A 19,665-nucleotide genomic window follows, 5' to 3' on the forward strand; every position below is an offset into this window, starting at 1 on the left:
GAACACATGCATACGTTCTACTTTCAACATTGAATCACATATATAATTTTAAAAATCTCTTTTAATATTGTGAATTTTTCAAATAAATATCAAATCCATCTGAAATTTAGTGAATTGAAATACTTTAGATAGTTTTTTATTTAGCATTATGTTGGTATACATGTAGTCATCATCGGTCGGTTACTCAATCAGCTGTTCGTTAAGAGCAGCTGGCCAGCTGCAGTTTTTTCAAAGTGTCAAATTCTCACTTGGTTAAATTTTTAGGTTAGAATTAAGTCAGTTTAATAATAAATACTTTATTACTTTGTCTAGTGGTTGATTTTGATTCTTCATTATATTATAATTGTTTTTAAATGTTATATAGTAGACAAAGTAAGAAATAACAGGATTTTCTTGAGATATATTTTGGAATCTTTGCTTTCTTAAATTTGTTGAAAGTTTTTTTACATTGAAAAACAGTAACAATGATGTTTACTAATTAATATACTTTTACTTATTATATAAGTATTCAATATACCAAGTAATGGCTGGATTTGTTGGCGTTCATCTGGGTAAGTTATTTTTTAATTAGATATTTCTATTTTTTAAATTGTTGTGATTAGCAAAGGTTTCTATTAAGTTTCCATAATACTACTCAATGATCAAATTTTGTAGTTTTTATCTTCAACTTACTTCAATGAATGAACATTATACTCACTAGGGGAGTTGTGTGAGTAGCATATTTTGGGGGGATCTGGCACCTCCACAAAATAAATCTCCAATCAGTTTATTTTAAATGTAGGCTATGTGAGAAATTTTTTTACACTGTCTATTTGGAAATCCTAGCTCTTTGCAATTTGACTTTGAGTATTTTAGAATAATGGTCTTGCTTTTCTTTCAGGTGCAGGAAGTCACTCATTGAATTTGCAAGACAAGAAGGAGCTGCTTTGTAAAAAAGCATGCAAAAAGGTGAAAAAAATAATCATTGATTTTCTGCACTTCATGCACATTATCAATCTTAGCATGCATATTCATAACAGCTCCTGATTCAACATGCACATCTTCGTCACTTTTATTTTGAAAATGAGTTAAGTTTCAGTACATTGCAGCATAGCTACCATATCATTATTGTTTCATACTCTGCTCATAATTCTCTACCTCACCATTATGTCACAAAGTACATCACTTCAGCCACCCTCAATTCAATTCTTGCTTTATTTTCAATAAAGCCCATTATTACTCTGCATGCTTGAACCCAACGACTCAAAGTAAAAGCACCTGCACACAGGGACAATAATGGTGTCCACTAGTAACTTAATCGTCATTTGTTGCAAAAGACATTGGCAGAGTCTAAATTCTTTTTTGAAGGAACTAAATATGGCATTCAATTAAGCTGCCACTATTATTCCTGTGCTCTGAGGTTTGAACAATTTAACTGTGTTCTCTCATCTTAATTGAATGAGCTCATCACTCCTGTGTGATACATCTCCTCCACCAAGCTAACATACAATTCGTAGAAGCGCTTTCTTTCTCTTATATTTCGCCCAAGTTTCTTGACCAGGCACTTTGCTATAGGCCTTCTTTAGATCTTCTCCATATCGTGGTTTTTGCTTCCAAACATTTGACAACTCTTTTTAAAGTCTTGATTGTATGTGATTGAAATATTATTTCATTCTTTATTATTACAAAAATCACATCATTAAAATTATCGGAAGAGAAAAAGTAAGGTGGTTAACGTGAACTAAGTAAAATTGATCTGGCCAATAAATTCTCTGGAATCCACAGCATGTTGTTGTAAAACTATAATTTCTCTTATAAACTTGAGAAAATGTATTGTTCAAGTCTATCTCGTTCATTTCAATTACTATTTTTTGACCTTCAGGGAATCGAGATTCTGATGAATGACGGCTCATCACTGGACGCAGTAGCTGCTGTTACTGAGATTCTGGAGAATTCGGCTCTGACAAATGCCGGATACGGCTCTAACCTGACATGGGACGGGCGGGTGGAGTGTGACGCCAGTGTGATGGATGGCAGCAATTTGCAGTTTGGAGCATGCGCCGCTGTCTCCAAAGTCAAGAACCCTGTCCTGTTGGCTCAGACGCTCTGCAAAAAACAGCTCGAGCCGCTGTCTCTAGGAAGAATGCAGCCTTGGTATGTGCAAGCACACAAAAATCTTTCATATTTCGAATTTATCACATTAAGAGATCTATAATATGTATGCAGTGTAGGATAAAATTTCTTGATAACTAACTTAAACTTTTTTCCTCCACACATTCCTAATAGCAATTTTTATTTGTGATCTTTTACATCTTGAACTTACTAAAAATACCACTATTCATCTTAAGTAGGGATAGTGATCAAGTTATTGAAACACATATTTTATCATTTTGTGTAGTTTAGAAGTTGATAGCCTATTGTGGTAATTATTCATATTGAATGAAAAAGACTAAGAAATTGTCAAAAAACCACTGATAGATCAGTGATTTATCAGTGGTTTTTTTTGACAATTTCTTAGTCTTTTTCATTCAACATATTTTATCTTTCATATTACACAGTAGATATTACAGCATTACACAGTAGATGACGATCATGAGAAGTTTCTAGGAGTCAAATTGGCCAAGTTTTGTTATCAAGATACTTGATAATGGCATAAGAGCTTAAATCATAAAACTTCAATATAAATATAGCTTGAATGAATAATCTTATAGCCGTTTTTGGATGTATAATGGCTTCCCAGGACTTGAGAAATACTTTTTCAATACCGGTATATAATAATTATTTCAAACATCCAATTAGAATCTTACAATTTCTTAATGTTTCATCGAATTCCATACCATGCCCATCTGAAGATTTGATCAATTTATCGTTAAAATGAAAGTTTGAATATTATACTTGTGGTATCAATTTTAGTACTTTCTCATATTTGATGAAACAAGACTTAGAGGTCTATATTTTGGGATAATTTCTTGTAAAGTAAGAACTCTTCTCCTCCTTCTAATGTTACCCCTATGTTAGATTTAATAATAAAAAAATATTACTAGGCTGAGTTTTATCCAACATATTGTTAAAGCTTGAATGTTTTATGTTCAAGTTAGCATTTATAATATTTCTGATAACAGTTTTGTGACTAAAGTCTGTTGGTAGGATCAGGTGCTAGTGAATGGGCTTCCAACAATGGTCTTCCTCTTGTCGATGAAGATTGTTTAATATCAGGTGAGAATGTGTAATGTGCTTATTGTGTCAAATTTCAGTTGTGCATGACAAATTTAGTTCTAATTTTTACATATTTCTTTCTCATTCAAAGTTTTCCATTCCATTTTTTTCTACGATGGATCTCTGTGTGTATTGGAAGATAGGTTTCCAGTTCAGGATAATGCTATTTCATTTTTGAAGTATGTTTTATGGGTTTTCAGTTCAGGATTATGTTCTACAAATAAATTGTTCAGTATTCATTATTCTGGCAATTTATTTGCTGTTATCCTGTGATAGTTTTTGATAGTATTGTTGATGAAGCAAAATTATGATGTTTTTGTAGTAATAACTATTGAAATCTTTAAATCAATCCGAAATCTCACTTATTATCGCAGTATCGCGTTAGCTCTCATACAGTGCAGACGTACTCGTAGTGTAGTGCAGTAGAAGTAGTGAGTCAGCAGTTGATTGTTCACGGTATTTAAGTGGAACAAAACATTGCATCAAATTTCGGTTAAAATCCGCCGTCTTTATGCAATCGAAGTGACCTACTTTCGCGCGGCCTTCAATTTTCGTTCGCGCTCGCGTTTCCGCGATCGTGAGTGAGTACGAGGGCTTTTCGAAAAGTATGTTCGCAAATTATTGACTATGGCTACGTCAAGTGGAAAATTGTTGAAACTACCCAGTTTTCTTGCCCCGGAGTTTGAAGAGCAAGAAGACGAGGAAAGCAACATCGAGAACATGGACACCACCAAACCATCAGAGATCCAGTGTTCACCGGATCGTTATATTAAATCAAATAAGCTCCATTCAGCCGCCGAGCATGCACTCTTCATCGCCTGGAAGGAGTCGGATGAGAAGAGAAAGCAGCTAGAGAAGAGCAACGTAGAACTTCAGCGGAGAATTGAAGACTTAGAATTGCGATTTCAAAAAATAGAACAGAACATTCAACAACCATGCAGTCCAGCAGTTGCTGAAAACTACTCAACTAATGAGGAGGAGTTGGCAAAAGAGACTGAGTGGATCAGGGCCCGTAACAAACGTACTACAAAGAAGAGGAAACTAAATAGTACTTTGTCTCCTGAACCAAAGAATGAGCCTACTGGTAACCATCGTCAGTTGAACAAAATCACCTCATTGCAGAAGAATAAAGGTGAGGAAGTAAAGAACAAGAAGAAAGAAACGCCACCGCCACCAATCATAGTGGATGGTATAAAGAGCCTGGAGTCTCTTCATAAAAGTTTGAAAAAAGTGACTAGATGAAAAATTTAGAATAAAGCTCTTGAGTAGAGAGACTTTCAAAGTAAATTCAGTAGATTCAGAAACGTACAGAAATATTACAAAAGAATTAATCAACGATGGTTTCAACTGGCACTCGTATGAAAACAAACAGGTGAGACCCATAAGAGTGATGATAAAAAAACTTCATCACTCCTGTAGTATAGAATCCATAATGGAGGACTTAAAGGCTAAGGGATTGCTAGTGGTAGATGTAGTGAATAAGTTGAAGTGGAAAACTAAAGAACCATTAGACATGTTCATGGTTTCGTTCAGCGCAGAAGAGAATGTTAAGAAGGTTTTTGAACTTAAACATATTCTGGGTTGCAGAGTAGAAGTTGAAGAATTGAAGAAAGTTAATCTAATACCTCAATGTAAGCGTTGCCAGGCTTTCAACCACACTCAGGCTTATTGCAACAAGGAGGCCAGATGTGTGAAGTGCGCTGGAAAACATGCATCAAAGGAGTGTACGAAACCTAGTGAAGCACTACCGAAATGCATTCATTGTGGTGAAGCTCATCCTGCAAGCTACCGTGGTTGCTCTGTAGCAATTGAGTTACAAAAAATACGTAACTCGAGTAGGGTAGCCAGTAAGAATATAACATCAAAAAATGTTGTCGATTCTCAGGCTCGAAATGTGGCTAATTCTCAAAGTAGGCCCACTCAACATCAAAGTAGGCCCACAGAAAAGAGAATGACTTTCGCCGAAATCGTATCCAAAGAAAATAAATCGCAGATGAAGAAAAATGAAGAAGTAAAAGACACCTCACAAATCCTACAGCTCATCTTATCTAAACTTGATAAACAAGAGAAAATAATTTCATCCCTTCAATCTCGCATCGAGAAATTAGACAATAATAGACAACAAAAACCAAAATGATTCGTTCACTAAACATAATGGAATGGAACGCAAATGGACTCTTACAACGACAACTGGAATTGGAAGCAGTTCTAAACATAGATAATGTAGATATTTGTCTCATTTCTGAGTCTCACTTTACAAAACAGTCCTACATAAAATTTAAAGGTTACAGGACCTACCACGCCTTACATCCCAACAATGTTGCGAGAGGGGGGAGTTCAATCATAATCAAAGAGAGCATTCAGCATAATGAACACGTTAATTAGAAACTGAACGAATTCAATTGATAGGAGTATGTGTGGAAGCAGTTAATTATCGATTTGTAGTTGCAGCTGTCTACTGTCCTCCTCGATATTCATTCAGAAAAGAAGATCATCTATCAATGTTTGATATGTTGGAACGAGATTTATCCTTGGCGGTGACTTCAATTCAAAACACATTCATTGGGGATCACGATTAACACTCATAAGGCAAGGTACTTTACGAAGCTGTAAGAGAGTCAAGATGTGAATCTCTTTCAACTGGAAAACCAACTTATTGGCCTACAGATACAAGTAAGATACCTGATCTCATAGACTTTTTCATAATCAAAAACATTTCAGTAAACTATTTGCAAGTAGAGGAAAGTTTTGATCTCAATTCAGACCACTCTCCAATTATTCTGAAGTTGAGTGACACTATTTTACAAAAACAAAATAATTATCCCACACTAGTTAATAAGTATACAGATTGGGATGGCTTTCAGCAAGTGTTGGAGGAAAGAATTAACCTGAATTCACCATTAACAACTGCAGATCAAATAGATGAGGAGCTGGAAAAATTTGTTACTGATATACAACAGGCAGCCTGGTGTAATACTCCGCAGACTAGGAAACGAAGAACAGTAGGAAATAATTATCCATTGGAAATAAGAGAAATGATTGCAGAGAAAAGAAGAGCTAGAAGGAGGTGGCAGCATTCACGTTCTCCTCAAGATAAAAGATTACTGAATACTCTCACACAGGAACTGAAAAGAGAGATACAGTTTATTAAAAATGAATCAATCAACAGTTACTTGAGTAATTTGACAGGACAAGGCAACACTGATTACTCACTATGGAAGGCTTCTAAGAAAATAAAAACACCCATCCAACAAGTTCCCCCTATTAGGAAACTGAATAGACAATGGGCCAAGAATAATGAAGAAAAGGCACAGGCATTTGCTGATCATCTTGTGAATGTCTTCCAGCCAAACGTTGCAGCTCAAGAAGATCTAGAAATTGAAGGTAACATCATGCAGGAAAATCAAGAACTAATGAATGTCTCAGTAGAAGAAGTGAGAAAGGAAATAAAACTTATGAATGCTAAGAAAACTCCAGGATTTGACCTGATAACTGGCTTAGTCCTGAAGCATCTACCAAGGAAAGCACTCATCAAGCTAACAAACATCCTGAATGCTTCATTCAGACTCAGATTTGTACCAGGAGTCTGGAAAGTAGCTGAAGTTATAATGTTACTCAAGCCAGGAAAAGAACCACATGAAGTAGCTTCATACAGACCAATTTCATTGTTACCTGTGTTATCAAAGTTGTTTGAGAGGATATTATTGAGTAGACTCAAGCCAATAATTGAGAGAAAGCAATTAATTCCTAATCATCAATTTGGTTTCAGAAAAAAACACTCCACAATTGATCAAGTACATAGGATAGTTAATATAATAGAGAAGAGCTTGGAAGAAAAAAAGGTTTGTTCAGCAGTTTTTCTCGACATAGGGCAAGCTTTTGACAAAGTATGGCATGAGGGACTTCTTTATAAACTGAAGAAAATGCTTCCTAAGCAATTTACAGAAATATTGCAATCATATTTGACAGGAAGGTACTTTAGAGTCAAATATGAAGATTCATATTCTGATCTAAGAGAGATAAAAGCAGGAGTTCCGCAAGGAAGTGTTTTAGGACCAGTCCTTTATCTTCTCTTCACTAGTGATATCCCTAATTTGGAGGAGAATACCACAGCCACGTTAGCAGATGACACCGCCCTACTAGCAGTAGACAGTGATGTTGGTATTGCAACAGCGAAGCTTCAGAGATCTGTCAACAAGATACAAGACTGGACCAAAAAGTGGAGAATGAAGCTCAATGAGGAAAAGTCGATTCATGTTAACACCAACAAGAGAGCTGTGTACCTTCCAATCAACATCAATGGAATTAATATACCACATGAAAATCAAGCTATATACCTAGGTATGACTCTTGATGCTAAGCTTCGCTGGAAAGAGCATGTCAAAAAGAAAAAAGAAGAACTGAACATAAAATACAAGAAATTCTACTGGCTTATTGGAAGAAACTCATCACTTTCAATACCAAACAAATTGCTCCTCTACAAGCAGATCTTCAAACCTGTTTGGACCTATGGAATACAACTATGGGGCTGCACCAAACAGAGCAACGTCACCATCATACAAAGATTCCAGAACAAGGTGCTCCGAAACATCGTTGATGCTCCCTGGTATGTGCGGAACAGCGACATCCATAGGGACCTGGGAGTCAACATGGTATCCTGTGAGATTCAAAGGTATGCAGAAAGTCATGAAGAACGGCTCCACCAACACACGAACGTCGAAGCAATCCAGCTGCTAGACAACGGAGGGTTGGTGCGGAGACTGAAAAGAAGGAAACCATTTGAATTGGTGTGCAGTGAAAGTGGTGTCTAGTGAAAAAGCAGAGCAGTGATTGAGTGAAATCTAGCTTAAGTAGTACAGTTAATAGATGTACATAATAATTATTAGTAGGTAGCAGTAAGAAATTCTAAAGAGAGTTTCACTGTAGTCCATATTATAATTATACAATTAGTAAATTAGGTTTGATAAAATTTGCTCATTAGTCTCAAGACTAGATAGCAATAGTAATGTGATTAAAAAAAAAAAAACTTATTATCGCATTATCATATACTTTTCATTAGGTATTTCTATTTGTGAATAAACTGTTACTACTTTTTTAGTTAAATTTATATTGATTATCGATTTTCTATTTCTCCACAGAGCGTGCTCTCAAACAGCATAATCTCTACAAGAAACGTATCGAAAAATACAATATCAAATTATCACAGGTGAGGTATTATTTTTATCAATTTAAACTCCTGTATTGAATGCTGTAATGAATAAAAGCTTTCCATAATAGTCCTAAAAACAAGTAAATACATTCTAAAGAAATAGTTTCGATTATATAAAAAATGAGTGATTTCTTTTCCAGTTCAAGATCGAATAATTCAATTAATTGTCAAGTGTTTTTCTTATCTTACTTGAATTTTAAATTAATTACCCAATTGCAATTTGCTTTTGTTGTGAATATAAATTTTGAACATAACGTTCATTCTTCAATTATATTTTGGGAGAAAATTCAGAAATATAAGCAAGAGATATGAACAGTATTTCTGATTTTATTTTCTAAATAGTGTATTCGTTTGCATACACAATTTATTAATCGTTTATCCATATTATGTTCTCATTTATTTGTTTGCTTCATCCATAAATGAATAAATATATATTATTTGTGTGTTTTTTAGGGAAATGTGCGAATGGACACAGTCGGCTCAATTTGTATGGATAAGTCTGGTCATATAGCTGCTTCAAGCTCCAGTGGGGGAATCGTTCTCAAGCCACCGGGCCGAGTTGGTCAAGTAATTATCAGTTAGTCCTTCACTTTCTTCAAATCAAATAATTTATAAAAGAATAACACTAGATCAAAATAATATTATTAGTTGTATGTATGGGATGATGCGATGATAATATCTTGTTAGGCCTTTGTATAAGGTGCCAAGTTTGGAACCCAAAGTAATCAGTCAAAATGACTTTGTCCTGTTTTTCCTCCCAATATTTTAATGTGTTTGATAGAATAAATATGAAATCAATGCAATCTCCGAAGCCCTCCATAAAACGACTCAACGGTAATCTCTCGAGATTGTTGTATATAGTTTGTATTTCACAACACTCACAAAAAGGAGAAATTAAGAAACAATGTGACATGAATATACAATTTTAATAGTCCCAGTCCACAAATACTTCTGCAACTTTGTGGCAACAGTAAAACGTATTTGCCGTCTCAATTCCCTTTATTGTATTCAAGAGGCAAACACGTAGCCTATCAATATATCATTTCATTTCGAAGTGAAATAAATGATTTCTTGAATTAATCTTTTGTAGAATGGTTTTGATTTTTTTTTATTCTTGATATCTAGTTATTGTCATCTGTCGAATATATTTTAATTTTTATTCACCATTCTAGGCAGCAATATTTGGAGGAGGGTGCTGGGCTGAAGATGGCCACAGAGAAAATGGAATTCCGGGCGTGGCTGTTTCGACCTCGGGATGCGGAGAGCACATCATCAAAACGTTCCTAGCCAAAGAGGCTGCCAGATCACTGCAAACCTCCAATTGTCCCACAGCCGCCATCTACAAAACAATCAATGATTGCTTCCTCAGTAGGTTAACTCACATCTTTTACGAAATAGACCTGACCTGCAATATTGTACATTAAAGTAGCTACTTATAACAACAGGCCACTCAAATTGAGCAATCAGCTGTGGCCAACGCAGTGTCTATGACTTGTTTACAACAGTTGTGAGGCCTCATTTGATAAATAGGTCCTATATTTCACAATAATATTGCGGGTCGCCGCCAACCTGTCTCTCCGACAACTAAGCTCCTCGCAATTTTGATCATATGCGTCAGTAAATCCCCTGGCAAAATATACCATTGCCGTCAACTAGTCTCCCCGACATCTAATCCCCTACTAGAACGAACGTCGGCGACAACCAAGCTCCGCATACGCTCACGACAATCAAGATCCCCGACAACTGATCCCCTGCTGGATATGAGGGGTCTGGTTGTCGTGATCGTACCCGAAAACTAGGCTCCTCGCACGCTAACGACAACCAAGCTCCTCAACAGCTGATCATTGAACATTGAAACCAGCTTGAAGCGGGCGGGGAAGTAGTACAATCACAGACACTGTTTCACACACTCTATGAATTCGATTATTAGAAGAAGAGCTTGTCGATGTTGTAACTTCTATCACAGCAAACATAAAATGAAATAAACTATTTCTCTTTCCGAATTCAACTGACTTGGAAATGTTTCTTATTGAATTGGCAAACATTTTCAGAATGAGTGTCTGTGCGTCTCGCAAGTGATTCCTGTATTTATGTATATAATATAATATGCAAGTTCGTACAGGAGCGTACTTGTTCCGCTCGCCTGCAAATCCCATTAAAACGGATCTCTCTAGTGCATCATATCAGTCAAAAGGTTATTTTGAACTTGCTTCACTCGCTTGTTGTTTTGAAATGTAGCTCTTGGATAATAACATAAAAATATGAACCAATACCTAAACTGAACCTTTTTATGAAGTTTGAACTATTGGCTCTGGATGACATTAATAAAAATTTTCTATGATACTTGTATCCATTATTTCAAGTAAAAACTAAAATTTCAATCAGCCGCCATTTTGGATACAGATATTACAGAACATTTTTATTGGCGCCATCTTTCTTATTTTGAAAAGGCCTTTAAAATGATGTACCACACAATGGGTTTACATTATTGAAATATTCGAGTTACCACCCCTTATGAGGGGTTGAAATTCAGTTGTACGTCAAAAGGTGGAGTATTCGACCAATAACTTATCTTGAATCTGAAAGTTACAGTATTATTTCTACAACAGTTTCCAACTTATATAAGGGTTCCCATACATATGACTCACTCTGTATAACTAGAATAATTAGCCTATTGTCCTTTTATTCTAAATATATAATATTCTATGTATTTCTTCTACTATCCTCATTAATCCGATTCGATTGATAAATAAAATGAATGATGAAATATGTAGAGTACTCACTTCAATGTTCATGGTTTGGTTTCAGAGTCACCTTTCCTCCAAGACGTTAAAGACAAGCTATGTGGAGTGATTGCTCTCCAGGATCGGATGGAGGGCGCAGGTGTGGAGTTCCTGTGGGCGCATACAACCCAGTCGATATGTGTTGGTTATATGAGTACGAATCACTCAAAACCTCAAGTGAGTAGCTACTTATAACAACAGGCCACTCAAATTGAGCAATCAGCTGTGGCCAACGCAGTGTCTATGACTTGTTTACAACAGTTGTGAGGCCTCATTTGATAAATAGGTCCTATATTTCACAATAATATTGCGGGTCGCCGCCAACCTGTCTCTCCGACAACTAAGCTCCTCGCAATTTTGATCATATGCGTCAGTAAATCCCCTGGCAAAATATACCATTGCCGTCAACTAGTCTCCCCGACATCTAATCCCCTACTAGAACGAACGTCGGCGACAACCAAGCTCCGCATACGCTCACGACAACCAAGATCCCCGACAACTGATCCCCTGCTGGATATGAGGGGTCTGGTTGTCGTGATCGTACCCGAAAACTAGGCTCCTCGCACGCTAACGACAACCAAGCTCCTCAACAGCTGATCATTGAACATTGAAACCAGCTTGAAGCGGGCGGGGAAGTAGTACAATCACAGACACTGTTTCACACACTCTATGAATTCGATTATTAGAAGAAGAGCTTGTCGATGTTGTAACTTCTATCACAGCAAACATAAAATGAAATAAACTATTTCTCTTTCCGAATTCAACTGACTTGGAAATGTTTCTTATTGAATTGGCAAACATTTTCAGAATGAGTGTCTGTGCGTCTCGCAAGTGATTCCTGTATTTATGTATATAATATAATATGCAAGTTCGTACAGGAGCGTACTTGTTCCGCTCGCCTGCAAATCCCATTAAAACGGATCTCTCTAGTGCATCATATCAGTCAAAAGGTTATTTTGAACTTGCTTCACTCGCTTGTTGTTTTGAAATGTAGCTCTTGGATAATAACATAAAAATATGAACCAATACCTAAACTGAACCTTTTTATGAAGTTTGAACTATTGGCTCTGGATGACATGAATAAAAATTTTCTATTATACTCTTATCCAAAATTTCAAGTAAAAACTAAAACTTCAATCAGCCGCCATTCTTGATTCAGATATTACAGAGCATTTTTAATGATGCCATCTTTCTTGTTTTGAAAAGGCCTTTAAAATGATGTACCACACAATGGGTTGATATTATTGAAATATTCGAGTTACCATCCCTTATGAGGGGTTGAAATTCAGTTGTACGTCAGAAGGAGGAGTATTCGACCAATAACTCATCCTGAAAATTACAGTATTATATCTACAACCGTTTCTAACTTATAGAAGGGTTCCCATACATATGACTCACTCTGTATAACTAGAATAATTAGCTTATTGTCCTATTATTCTAAATATATAATATTCTATGTATTTCTTGTACTATTCTACTATTCTCATTCATCCCATTTGATTGATAAATAAAATGAATGATGAAATATGTGGAGTACTCACTTCAATTTTCATGGTTTGGTTTCAGAGTCACCTTTCCTCCAAGACGTTAAAGACAAGTTATGTGGAGTGATTGCTCTCCAGGATCGGATGGAGGGCGCAGGTGTGGAGTTCCTGTGGGCGCATACAACCCAGTCGATATGTGTTGGTTATATGAGTACGAATCACTCAAAACCTCAAGTGAGTATCAACATAGAGAACAGATTGCATAAGTAGATATCCCATGGTATAGGGCGTACATGGGCCAAATTTCATTGTTTGTTTAAACCGATTGTACAAGGTGCGTCAGAGAAACTTACTTATTCGAAATGTCAATAAAAACAAAAGTACTTCAGATATAGTTTTAATCTTTTATTATATGAGACTAGCTTACCCGGCGAACTTCGTACCGCCAAAAAGTCAATGTATCTCATGTCACACTTGACTTTATTTGGGTTTTTTTTATCTGACCAATATTTCCATTTACATCTCAATACGGACTTCCTAAGTGCTTAGTCATGCAGCATTTATTATTCCGAAAACATATTCTTCTCAATCAATTGGTAGTAATATCTATTATCTATCAGTAAAGTGTTGAATCAAAAATAGTTTTTGATTGCCAATAGATGGTTCAGGAAATATGCGATGTACGATGAATTACACAGAATTTCATATTCTTTCAGGATGAATATAAGCTGAGCTAAATTAAAAAAAAGTAAATTAGTCTGTCATTCTTCAGTAATTAATGAATGCAATATGAACAACTCTCTTTTATAAGGTGAATAATTTTTTTCCAACATTTTCCAGTTTCTCAATGATAGGGGAGTGTATTATTTGTATAGGTCTTCTAAGGAATGATTATCTACAGCTGGTACCAATCAACTACACTAACTTCAACTCCAAACTTCCGTTTTAATAACAGTACACAATTTATCAGAGGATGGTGTGTTTATCATACAGCTGGTAACTTTAGATGCTAAATCATATTATCACAATATGATTTTGAATCATGATCATCTTCCCGTTCTACGTTAGCCGCTTGGCCGGCAAGTACGAAAACATAGGTCTGTAAAATGGATTAATAAATTATTACTAGTAGTTCTGTGAACAGTAGACCTCGCGCTCAGTAAGTTACATTGACCTGTTGTTATGTTTTCTCAAAAATTGATAAATAATTTATCAATTTAAAATCTCTAGAAAAAATCCTAAATAAACAAAGAGCTTTCTGTCCTATCGTACCGTGACGTGTCGTCCCGGAATGTGAGTGTGAGCGCTGTTATCAGGTCTGGCTGCAACTGTCTACAACGTTGATGGAAAGATACAATTTTCAAGATGTTCGATGTTTTTGAACGGGTAGAATTATAGTCAACTGTCTACTAACGTTGATGGAAAGATAAATTTTCAAGATGTTCGATGTTTTTGAACGGGTAGTATTATAGTCCACTAGACAGCTGATTTATGATGAATAATTCTATAGTCTGATTTTTACGGTAATATTGGCGTATGATGGAGGCTCCTTTTCCCTTTCTTATTATCCTTGAAATGCCAAATTTCCAAAAACCTTGTATATACGTCGACGCGCAATTTAAAAAGGGACATACCTGTCAAATTTCATAAAAATCTATTACCGCGTTTCGCCGTAAATGCGCAACATAAAAACATTTAAACATTAAGAGAAATGCCAAACCGTCGACTTGAGTCTTAGACCTCACTTCGCTCGGTCAATTATTAGCCCCCCTATTAAAATTTCTAGTCAGAAACCATCCCCAATACTCACACAACATATTCACAAAGTGTCATGCCGTTCTGTCAAGTAGTTTTCGAGTCTATAGGGAACAAACAAACAAACACACAAACTAACAAACACACAAACAGACATTCATTTATATATATATATAATAATATAGATACAATATTTCAATTTTTCCATGCAGTCTTGAAAATCACATCAGAACAATGGCGACCCCCATTGCGAATACACTGATGAAGTCGATTTTTGAAATTTCGTTGCAGTATATCAATCGGTATGTTGGCAATGGCGTCGCGAATGATGTTCTTTAGGTGTGCTATGGTCCGTGGTCGATCGACATAAACCAGAGATTTCAAATAACCCCATAAAAAATCGCATTGACGAATCGCATGTGGATATGAGCCTTGTCACTAGAAAAATGACCGCGTCTTCAGGCAGGTTGTCAATCAGCATATCACATGCATTTTGACGGGCAACAAAGTCGCGTTCAGTCAATTCTTGAACAACAGCCAATTCATAGGGATGTATTTGAAGGTCTTCATGGAAAATTCGTTGAACAGTGGAGACAGAAATTGCAATAGCAACTGCATGTTTGCGAGCCGAACTCCTGGGAGGACGCACAACTGACTGCCTCACTCTTTTGATATTTTTTTGGAGTTCTGATGGCTCGTTGAAGTCCATTTCTGGTTTTAGCGACATTTTCACACTCCTGAAATGAGTTAACTCATGACAGAATCGAATTATGGCCAGGAACGAGTCTGTGGGGAGGAATTTTAAATCGAGCGCGGAACATTAGAAAAGAAGCTCTCAACTGCGAAGGCCCGCCGCTCTCTAGACCAGAGCATGATGGCTAATTTACTTGTGGGAGAATAAACTTGAGAACTTCCCTCTCCAGATGCGCCCCCTCCTGCCCCTCTACACGACCAATTCAACGTACGGGATTTTTTTCAAATAAGTAAGTTTTTCTGGCGCACCTTGTTTATGATGTTCTTTTTTGTGAAGCTATGTGACGCTGGTAGTCGTTCATACTGTGCCTTTCATACACTCTCACCCGGTCAAGACAGTAATATCTGGCTTGAGCTAACAAAGAAATCAGCTTGAAATTTGAAACATAAACGCCCTATACCATGAGCTATCTTCTTTATGCTATCTTTCCTCAATGGTATCAAATATTTCAAGTAAATGTAGGGCTTTATGCAAGTGGTTTGGTCTGATTGGCCGTGCTCTTAGTGCAACAATATTATTTAGGTGTCTTCAGCTGGTTGTCTAGGAAATCTAGATCCTGCTGCTCTTACATAAATCAATCATTTCCAATGATTTTAGCATCAAGACCTTGCCATGATGTATCAATCCAAACCATGTTCATAAAATGTGATATCCACTCCATGGAGATCTCAGTTGATCAAGAGTCAGCTCGAATAGGCAACTTCAGTACGTCCAGTTTTTCAAGTTCTGTAGCTTCCAGAAAGTTCATTGGATACAGTATCATATATTTAATTATAAAATTATCAAATATTACCAGCACATTGCCATTTAAAAGCAAAAACCTCACCTCCAACCTTTCCCTAACCTAACCTTCAATGAACTTCTTCACAACCCATCCACAATAATCCCTAACTAGTGTATAACGGTGTAGCTTACTACATATCAGCCTGCAACAAAAACTTGATGCTTGACGAACTAATCGGCTCAATTTCCTACTTGTCTCAAGAAATGGTCAAAATAGACACTTGATGAGCTGAAATCTTGACGAACTGAGACCCTCCCTAGTAAAGCCAACACACTATCCTTATTTGAAATTCTATTCTATTATTTTTAAATAGGGGGTTTCAATGAGACTGTAAGATTTAAATATGTGACTAATTCTTTGGAAAATCTTAAAAATGAAGTAAAAAGTTCCACATTTACTGTACAATAAGTGAAAAAAATTGTTATATCATAACATCTGCTAAATAATGTCTTCAATATTGGAATCTATGCAGTTCTCAAGTTTGCATCTTATTTAAATTTCTACTGAACTGGTTGTTTTAATTTACTTCAGGCTTTTGCCTTTGCAGAGACCTTTCTTGCTTTGTTTGTTATTTCCTACTCAACCAGCGTTTTGTGGCTTTGAATATTTTCTATCCTCCATTATTGCTGTGTATATTAGCATCGAGTTAGAATGAAAGAATAACACGATTGATGCTCTCTCGGAGTCTACAAACAAAAACTTAAAGAATACTTTATAATTCACTCAACAAAATATTGAATAGCCCCTAGAATATTTAGCCTTAAGCAATTAGAATTAGTTGAGGCTTCACATGATTCAAATTAACTATCTTGGAAATAATTACATAAAATAAATTGATGTAATTTTTCAGACGCGGATATCTCGCTTGGCATCTGGTCGAACACCTGGATCCTCAATTGTCGTCGAAGGAGTTTATTGTTGAATACTTGTATAGAAATCAATCAATTTTGATATATTTACTCATTTTCAGTGGATTGTGTACTGAAACTTGATTCATTTTTTTTTTTTTTGTTCATAGTAGGTCTATTACTCAATGTTGACAATAGTGTATTCTCCACTATGCTTTGGTAATTAGTATTAAGATTTATTGTCTATTTTTCATAATTTATTATGAATTGATATTGTTAATGTAAAGTTTAGAACTCAAGACTTAAGAATTGCATGACCTTGCTATATATTTAGAAATACGTCTTACGTATTATTGATGATCCTGTCGAATCCAACTCTTGTGTGTTTCATAACAAAAATATGACTATAGAAATTATTATATAAACAGTATTCTGTTTTCAATAGAAAAACACTCATTTTTAGTGTTTAAACATCAGAAACAGGTGTTGTTTCTATGATTATACTAGTCGAATAATATAAAATATTGTTGATTAATTTATTTATTCATCTATCTATCAATGAATCTTCCAATTGATTAATTCATTGATATCTATTATAAATCCTAGTAAGAGGTGAAGGAAATTAAATTATCATACCTATTATAAAAGACGACTGTTTTAAAAATCGTTATTGCCAAAAAAAACATTGAATCTGTGAATTATCTTATCAAACTACTATTTGAAAAATAGTAGAAAGGAAAGAAATAATTCATCAAAATAACAGTAATTTCGAAATGATTTCTTGTTGTCAGAATTAGTCATCTATTATTATTATTATTATTAAAATATTTGTTATTTTTTGAACGTCTAGCTCCATAAGATATTATAATTATGTAAAGTGTAAATAGGTTCTGTGTAAAAATGTAACAAGTAACTGATTTAATTACATTGTAAATAAGTTTCAGCAACAGTGTTTTAAGAGAAAAACAGTGGATTGTACAGTGATACACAGGCGCAATAATGACCTGTGAACTCGAGTTGCCTCTTGATAGACCTGAACATAACTGTGTTTGAAACAGTTAACATTTGAAGTTGATAGTATTATCCATCTAAATATTCGGGCTACATTTGTTAGAGCTATCGAATTCCAGTAATATTAATATTGAAGATAACCAATTTAATATTGCTTAGTCATTCACGTAAAAATTTATATTTTTCTAATAATAAAAATTTGTAATTTGCGATTTTCAAGTTTTTTCTTATAGTTATAGAACATAGTTTCCAAGTAACACCAAGATATGAATAATTTGAAGATTCAAGTTTTGTCGAGGAAAGCAGTCTTTAAACGACAGTCATTAGGCATCTATCAGGCTCAATTAAAACTAAAATGACGTGGCACTGACTTTTTGCCACTTCCAAGTCACTCCTATATAAACATTTTATGGTTCAATGCAAACTGCGTTTCGCCAAGTCATTCTGTTTGCATTGAACTATAGGTTTGTATGGACGTTATAAAAATCAGCGCCACGCCATCGCCACATCCGTGCCACGTCACTTCAGTAAGAACTGGGCCTAGGTTTGTTGAATATGGCGTAAATACTCCACAGTATCAATGGCAAAATTGAAAACGCAATATTAGCTAAGTACGCTTTGGTAACCTAATCAGAACGTTGTAGCAACCAAAGCAAGCGTACTTGGTAAAGACAGCTCTAGGAAATAGTTGAAAAATTATAAATACGACCTTAAGGGTCGATTGCACAAGTGAAAGCTTAAACTGAATTGAATCAGCTAGTGGTTTAATATCTCAAACTGGAGCACATTATAACAAACGATACTAACTTAATATGGATTTAATTCGGGATTTGTTTGAGAATCCATTTAAGGGAAGCAGTTTATCGAGATAAGTAAAATTGGCACAATAGAGTGACTTATTCAAAACTGCATAGTACACATCCGTTGATGCGTTGAAGATAAGATCCTATTTGTTTTACAAGTTAAATTGCAATTTAACTTTCAAAATATCTGGTGGATTTCTAATCCATATGATACCGTAACTATTGCGTGAGGTTAAATGAAAAAGATGAAATAGATTCCACATAATAGTGTTCTATTTCACTCCTTGTTAAGCTTCGTTTACACCAAAGTTAATAACTTATAGTGAATAACTTAATCCTTATAGATTCTATCAGATTGAATATATCTTATCATACACAATGATGAACATATGTGTTTGTCAAGTTCCGTTCAATCTAATAGAATCTATAAGAATTAAGTTATTGATATTTTGTTAATAACTTAGGTGTGAACTCAGCTTTAATATGAATAAATTCCTATTAATGATTCCTATGAATAAATTTTACTTTTAATTCCTCTCCATATTATCTGTAGCCTATCTTGTTTAAATTTTAATTATTTCTTGATTGAAAATTGATGTTTCATTATTTATTGCTTAGACAAGTCTCGAACAAGACTGTTTAAAGGTTCTATAGTCAAAGTATTAGATAATATATATATTTTCCTATTGAGATATATTTCAAGAGAGATATATTTGTTTGAATAATTTGTTTCTCATATTCTTCTGATATGGTTGCGTGATGCTAAACGTTAGCGTGCCTCAAATAAATAATGAAAACTGTCTTACCTCGTCACTATAGCTCCTCCTCTAAGATTCGAAAATTGGCTCCTAATATTCTAGGCCCTATATTACGCACTGTACTGTATTGAAATTATAGCATGGAACTATAATGAATGATTTAGCTCGTCCCATGCCTACCCTGATCTTAAGATAGAATAATAATGTTTTCCAGATTTACTCTATGAAATAATTCACATATTTATTCTTATCATAATAAAAAAAATCTGGTGTGGTACACT

The 19,665-nt window shown here is 35.1% G+C and overlaps 1 protein-coding gene across 2 annotated transcripts; it reads left to right on the forward strand.

The window, feature by feature from the left end:
• The first annotated feature begins 184 nt into the window (after positions 1-184).
• LOC111051293 (threonine aspartase 1) lies at positions 185-18,035 on the forward strand. Of its 2 annotated transcripts, none has more exons than XM_039432188.1 (9): positions 185-551; positions 881-1,066; positions 1,862-2,133; positions 3,116-3,195; positions 8,334-8,401; positions 8,858-8,971; positions 9,577-9,772; positions 12,754-12,905; positions 16,815-18,035. In XM_039432188.1, exons 3-9 carry the CDS (start codon positions 1,877-1,879, stop codon positions 16,884-16,886), a joined length of 939 nt encoding a protein of 312 aa, XP_039288122.1. In that variant the 5' UTR covers positions 185-551; positions 881-1,066; positions 1,862-1,876; the 3' UTR covers positions 16,887-18,035. The 2 variants fall into 2 exon arrangements, with proteins under 2 accessions (XP_039288122.1, XP_022193463.1); XM_022337771.2 differs by having other exon boundaries at positions 227-551; positions 881-948.
• The last annotated feature ends 1,630 nt before the right edge of the window (positions 18,036-19,665 follow it).

The sequence above is a fragment of the Nilaparvata lugens genome, chromosome 7 (genome assembly GCF_014356525.2).
Source record: "Nilaparvata lugens isolate BPH chromosome 7, ASM1435652v1, whole genome shotgun sequence".
Classification (NCBI taxonomy): domain Eukaryota; kingdom Metazoa; phylum Arthropoda; class Insecta; order Hemiptera; family Delphacidae; genus Nilaparvata; species Nilaparvata lugens.

Excerpts from the sequence above, each read along its gene's own strand:
- LOC111051293 (XM_022337771.2), top strand. The coding sequence starts at position 524 with ATGGCTGGATTTGTTGGCGTTCATCTGG. Across the intron at positions 2,134-3,115 it reads CTAGGAAGAATGCAGCCTTG|TCTGTTGGTAGGATCAGGTG; the intron begins GTATGTGCAAGC and ends TTGTGACTAAAG. Across the intron at positions 8,402-8,857 it reads ACAATATCAAATTATCACAG|GGAAATGTGCGAATGGACAC; the intron begins GTGAGGTATTAT and ends TGTGTTTTTTAG.